We start from the raw sequence: 17,333 nt of genomic DNA, 5'->3' as shown, positions 1-17,333 counted from the left end.
GTTGTTGCTATGATCAGTGCTCCTATACTCTGGCCTGGGACCGAGGACGGGACTGAGGGCTTTGCGGTAAACAGATGGTGAGAGCAGTTTTTTCAATGGAAAACTCTGGAGAAAGGTGCCTGGTCAATAGAGGCCTGGGTGAGGAGGGATGTGACGTCTCCATCATTGGAAAGTACTTCACTGCTTTTTTTCATAAACTGTTCAATACTCTCTAGTGATGCAGTCATACATAGACTGTTATAGTGCTGTTTACTTGGATTGAGACACTTGTCTTTCTGCCTGTGCGTTAAAAAGCCTTCGAATAGGTCCCTAAATATTTCCTGAGGCAAGCATATATTCCTGAATCACACTGTATGACACAGTGTGTAGTAATTGTATAGCTCTTCAATACCTTGCAGCATAGCACCCAGGATAATGTGCTACATGGCTAAACACTTATAAGGTCCCAAATGCAAGACCTGTTGGTGAAGCCACTGTTTGTGTGGTGACTTTCATGGCTGTCACCAGGTTCTCTTACCCAGAAGCCCTTGTAAACTTCAAACTTTGACTAAAAAACACATTTTCCTCACATTTCTGTGATGGAAAGTTCTGGAATCTGCCGGAAGCTACAACTTTCCTACCACCTACCATTGCCCCAAGTTTCCTGCTAAAAATGGTACTTTACTTGCGTGGATAGGCCCAGTACCCGCAACAGGAAAGACACCAAAAAGCAAAATGGACACATCACATTCTTCTACTGGAAACTGACTCTTATTTTGCAATGTGCTAGCTATGGGTTTTGGGCTCTAGCTCAGTTGGCACACTGAGAAACCTAGAAAACCTTCACATTTTTGAAAAACAGACACCTAGGGGAATTAGGGGTGGGGTGATTGGGTGACTTGTGTGGCTCTCACCAGGCATTCTTACCCAGTAGCCCTTGGAAATCTTTAACTAACAAAACATATTTTCGGCCAATATCTGTGACGGAAAGTTAGGGAATTTGCTGAGAGCCACACATTTCATATCACCTTCCATTCCCACCATGTCTCCCTATAAAAATTATACCGCACTTGTGTGGGTAGGCCTAGGGCCCATACAGTAAAGCTCCCAAAATACAATGTGAAGACCAACATTTCAAGTTTTTTATGCCTGAGATCGATGGCCATCCAGGAAACATACCAAATCCAGACATTACAGAAAAGAGACACCCAGAGAGTCAAGAGTTGTGTGTCTTATATGTGTCTCACAAAGCTGCTTTACCCACAATGCCCTGCAAAACTCACACTTTGCCTAAAAGTTTACATTTTCCTTGCATTTCTGTGATGTAAACTTCCTGAATATGCAGGAACCCACAAAATAACTACCACCCAGCGTTCTCCCACTTGTCCTGAGAGAAATGCTACTCCACATGTGTGCCTGGGCATAGTGCCAGCAACAGGCCTGCATCAAACCAAGGTCAATGGGAGTCTCGTGCAGCAACTCTCACTGATCCTGGTTTGATTTGTGTCTGTCAGGGACACTAGGCCCAGCCACACTAGTGAGGTAGAATTTATTTCAGAATAAGTTGGAGAATGTTGGTTGGTAGTGTTGGAACTGACCCTTCTTTGGAAGAGGTCTGGCGTTGGAACTGACCCTTCTTTGGAAGAGGTGTGGCGTCGCGGCCAGGGCGACTGACGCTGGAATCTGGGGACCACGGTTCGATCCCCAGCTCCGGCGGCAGGTTAGCCCAGCACCATGTGACTCTGGGCAATAGCTCGCTTAATCTTCCCGACGGCCCCCAGCGCCTAGAGACCCTTACGGGTGATTGTGCGCTTTACAAATGTGGACTTCTTGCAGGATTATCCCCAAACTTTTTGCTTCTTCCTCCCTTATTTTTCCTGGCCTGTGGCTGTTGGCAATAGGACTCTGTGCACTTTACCACTGCTTATCAGTGCTAAAGTGCATATGCTCTCTTTGTAAATTGTTATTGTAATTGGATGTACATGAGTGGCATATTTGTATTACCAAGAAGTCCCTAGTAAAGTGCACTGAGTGAGCCAGGGCTGGTGATGACCAATGCTACTAGTGGGCCTGCAGCACTGATTGTGCCACCCACATGAGTAGCCCTAAAACGGTGTCTCAGGCCTGCCACCGCAGTGCCTGTGTGCAGTCTGTGAACTGCCATGTCCTCCTGGTCAGTGTCCCCACGGACCAGGCCTAACCTTTCCCTTTCTGTGCACATTGGTCACCTCTATGGAAGGCCCAAGGTACCCCCTTGGGCAGGGTGCAGGGTATGTGAAAGGTAGAGCATGTACTTGTGCAGGTGACATGCTCTGGTAGTGAATACAGCCATTTTCGTTTTTTACTGCTGCAAGGCTATCTTGCTCCATAGGCTATCATGGGGGATGCTGGCTACAGTGGCTACCAGCATATCTTCCCATAGGAACAAGATAGGACGTAAAAGTGTGGTATCCCTGAACTCTGAATTTAATAACACATCTTTTAGGAAAGGTTGTTTTTAAATCCTGTGTTTGGGAACAGCACTTTCAGAAAGTTGCTATTCTCTTGTCTGACCTTTCTGTGTGCCTTGGCCTGTTTGTGAATTGACTGTCTGGTTTGAGAGTGACAGGGGCTGGGGAGCCCCCGGGAGGCTGGCTGGGTCAGCCCTAGGCTGAATGACTGCATTTGCAACTTGAGTGGTGGGAAGAGATAGCACCTGAGCCTGAATAGGGCTGTGCCTGGCTTCCACAATGCTGGCTCCACCTCCTGCTGGGCGGCTGACGACCCTGCTTCTCACTCTGAAAGGAACGGAGAAGCCAGAAAAACAAAGTGCTCAAGGAACACCTAGAACTGGTTCAGATAGGGCTCAGGGCCCACTTGAACAAAGAGAACAAAGACTTTTAGGGGTACAAGTGCAGGACCCCTGACAACAGAAAATTAGATCATCCTGGAATCAAGAAGGAACCTCTGCCAAGGAGAAAGCTGAAACTGAGGAAGGAAGACCTGCTGTTGCTTTGTTGCCAAGGAGAGGGGAATGACTTTGCTTTGTGCTGTGTCCCATTGCTTGAAGGAATCTCCAAGGGCCTGAGAGAGAGCTGGCTCCCTGTTATGAAGTCCCAGGAACAAAAGGACTTCACCCCTAGCTTCCCTGAACTCTACTGAGAGAGTTCTGCCCTTCCTGAAGTGCGTGGCCCATGTGTGGTGCCTCTGGAATTTGTACCTGTGTTGGGGAGATGGAAATCAAGCTTTCAAAGACTTTGCTACAGAAAATCTATTGCAAACCCGAACGATCGAGAAAATACCCGCCGCTTCGAAGACCGAGATAGGCGCAGCGCCTGTCGCTGATGCCTGAAGATGTCGCACACTTCGATAACGGGAAGATTTCCGCCGCTGCGAACATCGTCGCAGAGCCTGTTATCGCTGGGTGAAATCATCGCATCACGTCGCTGCGGGAATCGGCGCAGAGCCATCGCATCGAGGAGCTACGAGAGAAAGATCGCTGCTGGACCACGCATCTACGCCCCGGAGATCGTGGCAACACCCGAGAATCATCGCATCGTGCCTTTGCGGGAGAAAACTTCCTACAGAACCTACGCACCGGAATCCGTACAAGTGGCCTTCCTCCCTATACAGACAGGATTCGTCGCAACAAGCCCGCTGCTGCAGCGGGGCTGTCGCTAACGCCTCCCCATGGTCTCAGGAGCAACGCATCGCTTGTTTTTCACCGCTACAGCTTCTGTGCTAACAAATGTACTGTGGCTAAAATGTGACGCAACTGTGGATAATTTTATCGCTAACCTTAAGAACCTTAAGAACTCTTTTGCAACCATATTCTTGAACTGTGTATGTTGGATTATTGTCGTTTTGGTCTTGTGTAGTTTAGATTAAATACCTTTATTTTTCTAAACTGTTGTGGAGTCAGTTTGTGATGTTTTCACTGTGTTACTGTGAGTTTTGGTACAAATACTTTACACATCGCCTTTGATAAGCCTTGACTGCTCGTGCCAAGCTACCAAGGGGGTGAGCAGGGGTTATCTCAGAGGTTTCCTCCTTACCCTGACTAGACGCAAGGGTCCCTATTTGGACAGTGGTACCTACCTCTGCCAACTAGAGACCCCCAGTTCTAACAGGTAGGAACTCTGTGAGCAACGGAGGTATCCAAAAGTTTACGTCACAGAAATGCAAGGAAAATTAGCAATTTAGTCAAATGTCATGGGATCCTTGTGAGGCACACCACCTTGGACTTCTTGGATGTCTAGTATTCAGAAATGTCTGGGTTTGGCAGGCTTCCCTGCGTTGGTGCCGAGCCCGGTTTCAAATACTGGAGCTACCCCTATAATCGATTTCTCCACATTGCATTTTGGGGCATTTGGTATCAGGGATGCTAGGCCCAGTCACACAAGTGGGGTTAAATTTGTATTGGGACAAGCGAAGGAAGGCAGGGTGGTTGACATTTTGGGAGTTTACATAACAGAAATGCAGAGAAAATGTGCAATTTTAGTCAAAGTTTGAGATCTTCAGGGCATTATGTGTAAGGAAATGTCATGGGATCCACTCAAGGCACGCCATCTTGGACAGCCATAGGTGTTTAGCTTTCAGAAATGCCTGGCTTTGGTAGGTTTCCCCAGGTGGCAGCTGACTTAAGGCCGCAAAGTGCAGTCATTCAGCATAGAAGTAGTCTAACTCTACTACCCATATGCAAAAGTAAATACCCAGAAATCTCCCTTTGTGCCATAGAGATGGAGATGCTTTAGTCGCTATATGAGTAGAAAGACTGTATTGCTCATTCTGGGTTACAAGCATTGGCTTGATGCCAAAGTAGGTCACCCATGTCTTTTGTTTGCTTTGATGCCATGTTCAAATCCCTTGTTTCTAGTGACTTTCTGTCCCCTGGGGCAGGCTTTGGGTAAACACTCTCAATCCACCCTGGGGGAAGCAGAAATACTGATGGACCTGTTTTGGGGTGGGAGCACAATGTGATGCCTTGGTGAGCTGCCTCCATCCCTGTTGTTTTTGGGGGAAGGGATATTTGCCTTTCTGACCTGCCAGGGGGCAGATTATGGGTACACACCATCAATCCACCCTCCAACCCCTTTTTGGCATAGAAAAAACCCGCAGCAGGGCAAATTGGAGTTTAAGGCCTCTTGCTTGCCCCCGGGGCAGAAAGACTTTTGGAGGTAAATTGGTATTGGCAGGTGCCAATGTGTGGGAGAGCCACCCCCACACTCTGTAGCAATAAATAACTCCCTGGTTTCTAGTGGGTTTTCTGCCCTGTCCCCAACAGGGAGGCAGATTGGTGTTAAAGATTGCTTAATGCGCCAGGGGGGCATAAAGACTGTTACAGGTCATTTGAGGTGTGAGGGCTATGACTGATGCCTCAATGGGCCCCCCCAAAACATTTTTTTTTTACTCTGGTGTCTAGTGGGCTTTCTGCCCCTTTTGGGGCAGGTAGGAGGTAATTGCTTCTAATCTGTCCCATGGGGCAGAACATTTTTGGGATGGGGGAGCATCAACCCATTGCCAGTGAAGCTGGGTTGCCCCTTGAAATACACTTCCTGGTGGTCAAGTGGGCTCAATGCCTCCACAGGAGGCAGAAAGACTGGTGGTGGTTATTTGGGAGGTGGGAGCTTGGCTTGATATCTAGGTGGTCCACCCCACCCATTTGTGCACCAAACAAATCCCTGGTGTCTAAAGGGATTTCTGCCCCCCTCACTGGGGCATATTGCAGGTAACACCCTCCAATCTGCTCCCGAGGGGTAGAAAGACATTTTGGCCTGGGGTAAGAGAATGGGAGCACAAGCCTATTTCAAGGGGGGCACTCCCCCCTCCAAATTCACTCCCTTGTGGTCTAATTGGCTTTTGTTTTGAGGATAAAACCTCCTATCTGACTTAAATGGGGGGGCAGAAAAACTGCTGGGGGTTATTTGGGGGAGTGGTGTTTAGGCCCAATACCGGGTCGGCTGTCCCTAACAATTTTGGCACCTAAACAAATTCCTGGTGTCTAATGAACTTTGGAGTAGATTGAGGGCACCGATCTGCCCACGACGGCAGAAAGAACTTTTAGACTAGGAGAGGGGCGAGCCTTGCACTCCCTACTTAAAATACACTCCCTTGTAGTCTAGTAGGGTTTTGTCCTCCAGATTGACAGATCAGAAGGAAACATGTCCTATCTGACCCCAACAGGATCAGAAGGACTGCTGGGGATACTTGGGGGCTAGTCCCAATGCCTGGGTGACCATTTCTGTACTTTACAAAATCCATGGTGTCTAGTGGGCTTTCTGCCCAGGAGAAAATTCAAGGTAAAAACATCCAATGTACCTCGGGGGAGGTAGAAAGACTTTTGGGCCTGGGGGAAGGTGGAAGCAATCGTCTCAATTCAATTTCATTTTCTCTGTAATGACATCAGCACGTTGATCGTCATTTCAGAGAAAAATAAACAGCATTAGTTGCTGCAGAAGATCTTCCCCAGCTTCCAAGGCTGAACTGAATAAAAGGAAATCTCTCTGGTGCAAGGATTTCCCACCTCTAGTGCCAAGTGTGCTAGGCCAGTGCTCAGATGCTGAGGATGGGCAGGGTGCATTCTAATTAAGAGGTTGGACATGTACTTTTAAGTTTTAGAGATCTGCGTAGTCAAAAACTCCTTAATTGTTTTTCACTACTGTGAGGCCAGTCGCTTCCATAGGATAACATTTGGTAGCCATATTTACTAAGTGTTAACGTTTGATTGGGAACATGTGAGCATTTCAATTCGTACAGCTTTTTTATATGAAATATATATTCATGACATTCAGAAATTCAGGTACATGTCTAGAACCCAATTCCCATCATCATCTTGGATGCAGGTGTCCCTTCTGCAGGTAATTTCTGACCCTCTACATTCTCTTTACTACTGTGGAATCTCCACACATAAAAAAAATAGGACTGTCCTATCCTTTTATGTGCAGAGACTCCACAGTCAAATAGATACTCCTTATGAAATACCTTTGTGAATAGCAAACAATCATTAACTTACACAAACGTTTATGCTTATCTTTGTGAATTAAGCCCTAGATATTTTGACATGTAACTGTTGCTGGGTGTTTATTAGCTATAATTCTATAGTGATAACTTTAAGATGGCCAAAGAAAAATGGTTTAATTCATGCCTAACATTCATTTAATTATTTGCTAAAATAAGGTTAGTTTCTTCTTTCATCATTAAGCTTATCATCTCATCTCAAACATTTTAGACTGATGATTACTACAGGTGGATTGACAACTGGAGGCTAAGATACACTAACTGGGCACCAGGTGAACCAAGGCAGAAAAAAGCGTGTGTATATCTGGATATTGATGGAAGTTGGAAGACATCATCTTGTGATAAGAAGTATTATTCTGTCTGTAAGCAGTCTGACGGTAAGGAGTCAATTTATACACATTTTAATGACATGGTGAAATTAGTTTAATTTGTTTTAACAACTGTTAGCAGTCGCTGATATGTCTCTATCGCCTATCATTGTGTGTTCCTAAATCCTATCATCTGTCAGAAACAGTATTGGCTCTCCGGCTTGATTTGCACACTTGCATGTAAGGCTTCAACTTACTCAACAAACAAGACACTGAACAACATGGCTTCCTGGTCCACCTCATCAGTGGATCACCCTCCCCCACAGGGATTACCCACCACTCAGTCTGCTCCGAATGTTGTTACTTGAGCACAGTCTCACAGAGTCTCCCATTATTGGTTTAACGGTATCTCGCTGAGAGCTGCCATGAAAGGATTCAGCTCATCCAGTTAGAAATATGGGACCGCAATGCTCCTGAATGGGATAAACAGAAAAAGAGAGACATCAACTTCAGTCATGAGCAAGTGGGTGACCCAAGGGCCAAATTAAGTATATGTATGTATCAGTAGAAATATGCCTGCAGCAAACAAATAAAGCTGTCTGTAGGAAAGACTAGCAAGAATAAATAAATGCACAGTGATCATAGGAATGCCATCACTTCCAGTGCAGAAGAGTCAATGGCTAGCATGGGATTTGTCATTATTTAATGCTCTATGCTGAGATGGGAGGACGCAAAGTGTAGCAAATGTAAACAGACTAAAAGGTGAATAGAAGTTAATCCCTTCTAGGTGTGTATATATGTCATTTTTCACATGCCTTTTTTAGTATGCCCATTCTATCTCAAAAATGAAAACAGATTAAAACAAACATGCATAAACATGTTAGAAATGTGGGATATTATGAAATGGAGTTGGTTGACCCAGGATAAACGTTATTGCCAATGTAAATAGATTTTTGTACAGAGTATTAAAAGATCTCTTATTGTCGTGGGGCTGAGCCTTGCATTCACTCAGTGTTAGGTTGACATGAGCTTATTAGAAGTTTAAACACAATTTTTCCTTTCTGCTGCCTTTTGCACATGGAACATACTTTATTAATTGTTTAGAGTTTAGCAGAGTGTTTTGCTTCAAACGAGAATAACGTGTTTTTTTATATTAGTAGCCTTGCTTGGTAAGCTTAGTCTGAACAGTGAGTGCCGAGGCCTTCAAGGTTATTTCAACAATGCGGCTGTTGTTCGGACTGATCAGCGCACGTTCTAGACATAACACATATGCAGCTGTGGCCAACTCTGATATTGGCATGTTTAATAATGCACTGCGTAGGCATGATCACACACACTTGGAGAACATTCGTATGCTGAGAGCTTGTGCAGAATTTGATGTGATCCACTTCTGCTAAATACCAGAGGTATGGGGCCACCTATGTAATCCCAAGATACCTTCTGTAGTTATAAAATAACCTACTGGCAAGGGAGGGTGAAATATAGGTATATTTTAAACCTGTTTCCATTTAACATTATAACATGCTTTCTCCCTTTGTATTTTATGGAATAGTAACTATGCTGACAATCTTGTTTTTTATAATATGTCTGTTTGTATTAGCTAAGGTGCTGCGCATGAGAACATGGCGTTAGAAATAAATATTTCAAACTTGCTCGTGTCTCTTTTTACTCCCTGTTTTGGACTGGTATGAGAGTATAACGAAAGAGTGTTCTTGTTTTCCACATTGCCTGAGGTAACCCAAGTCTCATGTTCTGGGCTGTCTAATCATTGGTTTCTTTGCTATAGGACTAAGAACTAATGAGACACTGATGCTAGTCTGGTAGGAGATTTTGGGTACTAAGGTGAGTATTGGCACACCCTAATTCACTGAGGTCCCAAGTCTCTGTGCACAGTTCTGTGTAAGAGCAGAATCCCTGCAACATTATTATGATAGGTATATCATAATGTAAAATGGTATGGTGTTTATTATTCCGCGCTTTCTGCCATGATTTTAGCTTGCAAAACAATTAGGTTTCTGAGCAAGTTTTTGTCTAAATAAATAAACAGCCAAATTGACAGCAAAGCTCAGTTCACACTGTGACTATCGAGCCAGTTCGACAAGCATTGTGCCGCCTCTCCTTTGAACTCAGTGTGTGACCGGCTTAGCTAAAAAGAGTTTACTTAATGAAAGTTTAATTTTTTTCGAAGCTTTTATTTCTGTGTTCTCATATAGAAGTTTCCAAATAGTACATGAAAATGATGGATTAAAGAGCTAACCAGAGCAATTGGCAGTGGTTTGCGCTCTCTGCAAGCTTTGCTCCCTTCATCCTTTGTATTAACAGCATACAAGAGTGCCTGCAATTAGTGCCTCTTGCGGTAAACTCCAAAGAGCTTACCACGGAGTGAACTCCAATTATTCACACTTGGGGGCATATTTACAAGGAAGTCATGCAGCGCAGTTCAGCACAGGGCGTCACCTTGCTGTACTGCGATGTGTGACAGAAAAAGGGCAGGAGTATGCTGTATTTAAAAAAATATGATGCATTCCTGCCTTTCTCCCTGGGCTGGTGCTCTTTTGGCGGCCTAGCGCCAATGCAGGCACTGTAGCACCATGGTGCAAGGGTGTCTGAATTTTAAGGAGGATTATTTTTTGTGCAGAAAGGGGCACCTTCCTGCGATTAAACAGTCCCCTACAGTATTTTCCTCTTTCTATGTGTGCTGCACAATACAGCACACATAGAAAGAGAAAGTAACAAGGAGATATATATATATACTTCTCCTCTTTACACCTCCCATTAGAAGGCGTATCTTTTTGTCGCTTTCCCAGGTCTACCACTTTTGGTAAATCAGGGAATGCTTCACAATACATGGAAGTTGCATTGGAACACCAACTCCATGCCCATGGAATGCCTTCTCAGGGCAGAGAAACACAACACAGCGAGTTGTGCTGCGTTGCGTTACTCCTGATTTATGATGCCACTTAGGGCCACACAAGATGGCCTTGCATGGCTTTATAAATTGTGGGGAATATTTACAAGAAGGTCAAGCAGGTCACCTTGCTGCACTGCCCTGCATGACAGGGAAAGGGCAGTATTTAAAAGAATACACCTCCTTCCTGCCTTTGTCCCTGTGCTGGTGCCATTTTGGCCATTAAAGTTAATGGGGGGACCCTGTGTCCCTCAGAACCTGGGTATTAGTGAAATAGAAAACAGTTGGTTCCGTTGGGTACTACAATTGCTGTGATTTATGTATTAAATACAAAAACAACAATGCATCTCAATTTGTTATCAACAAATCAAAAACAATTTTTAGATAAGAACACACCAGGAGAAGAAGAATTGACAAAAACAGAGTTGATTTGGTCTTTTGTTATTTCAAAAAGATAACGTATATAAATATGGCTGTCACAAACACAGATGTATTGCGACGATACAAAGGTGACTGTTGTGAAGAAGTGACATTGGGTGACAAGTGAAATCAGTGGTGCACTATGTACATGACATACATTGGTGGCATAGATAGATACAAGTCAGAAATCCTGTCATGTCCTCTGATATTTAACATGAATGCAAGAACCAATGGAGATTTTAGGTTACGGTCAAGCACACTGTTTGGACATGTGTGACAATAACGTTGATGTTTCGACCCTAGAAACAGCACAGAGTGATGTGCGTCAAAAATAAGTCTCCTTCAGGACTGTAAAGAGGTGGGGTGGACAGCCACGAGGCCAATAATCCAATGAATGCAATTAAAGGAAAGCTGTGGTCCAATCAGTGAAGTTAACGCAAAGCTGTGATCCTCATAAAAGATCAAAAAAGTCAGGACATTGTGGGGATCCAGTAAAGGTATCCAAGTTAATAAAGCTGATCAATTGAGGCAATAGGCAGACAAGGACGTTGGTGGGGGCATGGCAGTGTTGCTGCGGTATTGATACAACAAACAACCAGGCCTGAAGTGTGGGAGTGTATAATAATCATTTTCCTAGAAGTGTGGTTCCACAGTTGTGCTTGTGAACAATAATATGGAAAACATTATTAATTGAAACAATTGTACTTTGTGAAATAGGACCACCAATTTTGAGCTACTTAGTATATGTGAAAGCTAAATGGTGAAACTGGTATGTTTGTCCGTAATTGAACAAAAGAAGGCTGTCTCTACCTTTTGACTAACCCAAACTTGGTTTTTCTTTACACTATGTTCATGCTTACAGTGAAAAGTCAGCCAATTGTAATGCAAAGTTCAAGTTCATTTCACATCATCTCTCCTCATGTGAAACATCCACAAATTCTGCAGACCTAAGAAAGCAAACAAGCTACACTAGGAACCAAGCTGCACCTGACTGAAGATTCCAAGTCAGGGTAAAAACCCATTTATAGTCACTTGTTTTCAGGTTCTTGGAGGACCTAGCCAGTCAGTTACTGGTTGAGACTGATTTGCATGGGTCCAAACTAAGGGGGCATGGTGGGTGTTAGACCGGGCATCATTGGCGTGGGTTTCTCCTGTATTTTTTGCCTTTGCCTCCTATTATTGTGGTGCAAGTGCTCCATGTAAATGGTGTTTATGGATTGGTGATTCCATGATTGGTATATTTGATTTAATAATCAGTCCCTAGTACAAGCACTGTGTGTGCCCTGGCCCTGTACATCAAATGCTGCTAGTGGGCCTGCAGCACTGATTGTGCCACCCACATAAGCAGCCTGTAAATGTAACTCAGACCTGCCACTGCAGTGTCTGTGCACTGTTTGATACTGCCATGCCAACCTGGCAAGTGCACCCACTTGCCAGGCCCTAATTTCCCTTTTTTTTGTACGTGAGTCACCCCTAAGGTAGGCAGAAGGTTCCCCTATGGGCGGGGTGCAGTATATGTGAAAGGTAGGACATGCCCTGATGTGTTTGGCATGTCCTGATAGTGAAATACTGGCAATTACGTTTTTTACTATTGAAAGGCTATCTGTACTATAGGACAGAATAGGAGTTCATTTATAACATCTTATACATATACCTTTACCATTGGGACAAGAAAGGAAGGTAAAGTTTAGTATGCCTAAACTCAGAATATAAATATGCATCTTAATCAGGATGATTTTTACATTCTGTGTTTGAAAATACCACTTTTAGAAAGTAGGTATTTTCTTCCTCAGCCATCCTGTGTGCCTCTGCTATATTGACGGTCTGGCTTTGGAGTGACAGGGCCTGGGAATGTGCATTCTGTTCAGACAGCCACTTGGAGGAGTGAGGTGTGCCCTGCCTTTTTAGGGTGAGTCAGGGCTGGGCACAAATAGACCTCGGCTGCGTTCAGAGTAGGGGGGTGGTTTCTTTCACACCTGAATGGGCTTGGTCTGCCTTGGACAATGCTGTCTCCACCTCCTGCCAGGAAACTGTACCAGAGAGGACAGAACTGGTGTTGGCTGGGCAAAGAGCTTCTCTGCCACCAGATAACAAAGGATTTTGTGCTATGTGCTATAAAAAGTGGGGCCTAGACCCCAGACTTTTAGATCATTTCTGGGATATAAGAGGAACATTTTCCAAGGAAAAGAGATGGAAAACTGAAGAGAAGTACTGTGCCTTTGCTGTGTGCTGTCTGGGGTTGGCCTGCAGTGGCTGTTTCTGCGAAGGAAAGAACAAGGACTTTGCTGTGTGCTGTGTCCCCTGCTTGAGCAAGGGGCTTGAAGTAGAGCTTGCCTCCTGTGCTGAAGTCTCAGGGATACAAAGACTTCTCCCCCCGCTCCCTTGCTGAGAGTTCTGACCTGCCAGAAGGTGCTTGTTGCTGTTCTGGGATTCTGAAGGTTGTTCCTGCTGTTGGGAGCTGGAAAAGTAATTCATGGAGGAGAAGCGCATTGCATCCGTACTTGTTTCCAATGCATCGCCGCAGCCGAAGAACCGATGCATTGAAGGGACGCGGCTGAAATCGTTGCAGCGTCTGTTTGCTGCCTCACAGACTATCAGCGCATCCCAGATCTTCATACAGCAGATCATCCCGCATCGCATCCAGGCTCCAATACTGTCACATTGTTGGGTGAAACAGTATGAAACCAACGCATCACCTCCCCTGCGCAGCAGTGAAGAACCAACGCATCCCCTCCCCTGGATAAAAGAACCAACGCATCACCTTCCCTGAGTGTAAGGAACTGAAGCATCACCTTCCCTGCAACCCTTTTTTGCTTGTAGTTTTGACGCATCTAAGGTACTTTGTGCTGAAAGTGTTGCATCCATCATTTTCTATGGACAGAACTGTTTTTGCCTTTTGAAAGTCACATTTTGATTACTGTATTGGGGATTTTTGTCATTTCGGTCTTGTTTGGTTTGGATAAAGTTTACTTATCTTTCTAAACTGGTGTGGTGTCCATTTGTGGCATTTTCACTGTATTACTGTATGTGTGCACACATGCTTAACACACTGCCTCTGCGATAAGCCTGTCTGCTCGTGCCAAGCTACCAAGGGGATGAGCAGGGGTTATTTTAAAAGTGTATCCCCCTTACACTGACTAGGTACAAGGGTCCCTACTTGGACAACGGTGCACACCATTGCCAACTAGAGACCCCCATTTTTGGGGGTCTCTCATTGGCAATGTCCAAAAGAACAATGGTTTGTAATGCTACCCCAAGAGAATACTAGACACGCTGCTCCTGAGGCGGAAAGCCGGGAGAGCGCTCGCATTTTTTTTAAAACTGTCTATTGTGAATTTCTCTGCTTTTAAAACGTGCACTCTTACCCAGAGCCTATGCTACACAGAAGCGGACCCTCCGCTGTTGTAAATCCGGCGCGCAAAGCGATTGCCAGCGCCACGGCCGACTGACAGGCCACGCCCCCTTCGGAGGCCACGCCCACCGCCCATCCACTTACTATCCTATAAGTATGTGCCTCTACAGGAAGCGCAGCGGACGAGCGCAGCGGGCGCGCCGTTTGCGCGCCGAAGGCGCGCCTAAGGAAAGCCCGTCTGCGCCCGTCTGCGACCGACCGAGACCCGAGGCCACATACCCTGCTCCTCGCATTCAATACTCCCATTCGCAACTCATTGCTCAGCAAGGTAGGGGGACTCTACCTGCCGCTGCCTTAGCTTGTATTTCTGACCTGGGACTACTAACTATACACAAGTCAGTCCACTCTAACATCCGGTTCACGCCCCTAAAGACCACTTCCTCGAACCCGCCTCTAGACGCCCTCCCCCCTCCAGCAATAACGGCTATGTATCTAAACACACGATCAGCAGTAAAACACCAGCTTGATCTCTTCACTCTACTGGAATCCCATCAACCGGATTTATTATTTCTCACTGAGACCTGGTTCTCAGACAGTTCTCTTCCCTCCCTGCTGGCGATACTCCCCCCCACCTACTATGCCATTCGAGCCGACCGCCCCTCGGCCAGGCCTGGCGGAGGGGTAGCCTTGATCGCACGTAAGGAGCTCACTTTCCACCCCCTGGCCTCCCCCTCCATGGGTACCTCAGACTGTTTAGTGGTTCGATCCCTTTCCTTTTCTCCCCCTCTGACCTGTGTCCTGGTGTACCGACCCCCGTCTTCCCCCCAAACGTTCCTCCCCTGTTTTCAAGACCTAATGGCGACTTTGGTTGTCAACCACTCTTCCATCATTGTACTGGGAGACTTTAATTTCTGGCCCTCCGACCCTGCGGAATGCGCCACGTCTAAGGAATTTTCAGACTCTCTTCAGTCGCTCAACTTTACATCTGTCGTCAATACTCCCACGCACAGGTTGGGTCATATCCTAGACCAAATCTGGCAACGCGACTGCCCGATCAGTTCTCTTTCAATCTCCCCATGTCCATGGTCGGATCACTCACTGATCACCCTATCCCTAGCCCCCGTCCCACCAGCTAAGCCCATTCCTGCGAGGAATGTCTGGGCGCGCTCATGGAATCGTGTCGACATCGAAGCATTATCGACCCTCCTCTCCTCTTCCAGCCCCGACCTGACTGCGCTACCCTCCTCTGGCCAGGTAGACGCCATCACCGACTGGCTACGAGCCGGGTGCGACACTGTAGCCCCTCTAAAACGTATCGCAACCAAGCGCTCTAAAGACGCAAACCGCTGGTTCTCAGACGATCTAAAGAACCAAAAACTCGTTCTCCGCCAAGCCGAACGACAATGGAGACGAAACTACTGCCCCATTGCTAAAACTAGGTATACTGAACTCCTCACTCAGTACAAGAAAGCCATACTAGACACAAAGAAAAATTATTTCTCCTCTAAAATCCAACTAGCGGAGAACAGGCCGAGAGAAATCTTTTCTATCATCCAAGACCTCGCCTTCTCCGACAGAGCTTCACTCAAACCATCACCCTCTCAATCACTATGTGACTCCCTTAATCACTTCTTCTTAGATAAAATCAGGAAAATTAAAATTAAAATTCCCCCCCCATCCCCGATCTTCACTGATCACCGACGTCCTCCAGCCACTGCTAATCTGGACTCAATTCCTCCCCTATCGACCGACTCATTTCTCTCAATTCTTCCGTTGGTCAAGTCCGGCTCCCCGCTGGACCCTTGCCCTGCTTACATCTTAAAGCAGATCTACACCTTCTGCCCCTCACCACCTTTAGCGCTCCTCAATAGCTCACTGGCTCAGGGCGTCGTTACCCCAGCACTTAAATCGGCAGTGATCGTACCGATCCTCAAAAAACCTGGAGCAGACCCTTCCGACCCTGCTAACTTTCGCCCAATCTCCCTCTTGCCTTTCCTCGCAAAGGTATTGGAACGACACGTGGTCAAAACACTGAGTGACTTCGTGGAAAGTCATGGGGCCTTGGCCCCAAGACAGGCTGGCTTCCGCCCAGCCCACTCAACTGAGTCCGTCATAACATCAGTCCTGGATAACCTCCGACAAGGAATGGACACCGATCAACATCAGGCCCTGATCCTCTTAGACCTTTCCGCCGCATTCGACACCGTGGACCATACCATCTTACTTTCACGGGTCGAGGCGGCGGGAATCCGAGGAACAGCCCTACTATGGCTGTCCTCCTTCTTGAGCGGTCGGACTCAGGCGGTTCGTCTGGGAGAGTTCTCTGCGGAATCGTTACCCATCCAGTGTGGTGTACCCCAGGGTTCCTCATTATCCCCCCTTTTATTTAATCTCTACATCGCCCCCCTCATTTTTGCTTTGCAGCAGCTGGAGGTCTCTGCGTACAATTATGCAGATGATCTCCAGCTCATCTTCCACCTTTCCCCTGCCCCAGAGTCCATGTCCAAGGTTCAGTCCATCATGACCTTTATCCAGGACTGGATGAATTTCAACCACCTGAAACTCAACCCCGATAAGACGGAGTTGGTGTTGACAGGTGGTTGCTCCAGTCCCTGGTCCTCCTCCTTCTGGCCCCCATCACTAGGTCCCCCACCCACTCCTGTATCCTCTGTCAAAACCCTTGGTTTCAAAATCAATAACCAACTCTCCTTACACTCCCAAGTCTCTGTCGTGGTGTCATCAGCCTTTCTCTCACTCAGAACTATCCGCAGAGTCTCACGATTTTTCGCCCCAGACGCGCTCAAACTAATTCTACTGGCCATGGTGACATCTCGCCTAGATTATGGCAATGTCCTCTACCATGGCATGCCTGACTACCTCATGAGGCGCCTCCAGCTGGTTCAAAACCAGGCCGCTCGGCTGGTTTTTAACCTTTCTAAATCACACCATGTTACCCCTCTTCTTATCTCCCTCCATTGGCTCCCTGTCCGGCAGCGCGTCTTATTCAATCTCGGCTGCACTATCTTTAAAGCCAGGACAGGATCCGCCCCCTCCTTCATCAACTCAGCTATTCAACCCTATACTCCATCACGAGACCTTCGATCCTCCTCTCACCACCTTCTCGTGGTTCCCCGTTTCAAACGGAAGAAATGGGGTGGTTCCAGGTTCGCTACCACGGGCCCAGCTTTTTGGAACTCTCTCCCACTGTCCCTCAGATCCTGCACTCAATACCCCCTTTTCCGCAGAGATCTCAAGACTTTTCTCTTTACCCAAGCCTTTTCATCCTGATTCTCTTTACCGTCCCCCCCTCTTCCGACCAACTGAGTAGCTGTTACCAGTCAGCGCCAAGAAACCGCCAGGTGTACGAGCG

The 17,333-nt window shown here is 46.4% G+C and overlaps 1 protein-coding gene across 1 annotated transcript in view; it reads left to right on the top strand.

Annotated features, from left to right (window-relative positions):
• LOC144784639 (macrophage mannose receptor 1-like) overlaps positions 1-17,333 on the top strand; it is a 949,320-nt gene that overhangs the window by 801,778 nt on the left and 130,209 nt on the right. The window contains exon 25 of the mRNA XM_078663568.1: positions 7,187-7,352. Coding sequence (XP_078519694.1) covers positions 7,187-7,352 — 166 coding nt within the window. The remainder of the gene's footprint in view (positions 1-7,186; positions 7,353-17,333) is intronic.

Source organism: Lissotriton helveticus, chromosome 10, assembly GCF_964261635.1.
Source record: "Lissotriton helveticus chromosome 10, aLisHel1.1, whole genome shotgun sequence".
Lineage (NCBI taxonomy): Eukaryota > Metazoa > Chordata > Amphibia > Caudata > Salamandridae > Lissotriton > Lissotriton helveticus.
Note: the sequence above shows the minus strand (reverse complement) of the source record. Positions and strands in the feature narration are given on the sequence as shown.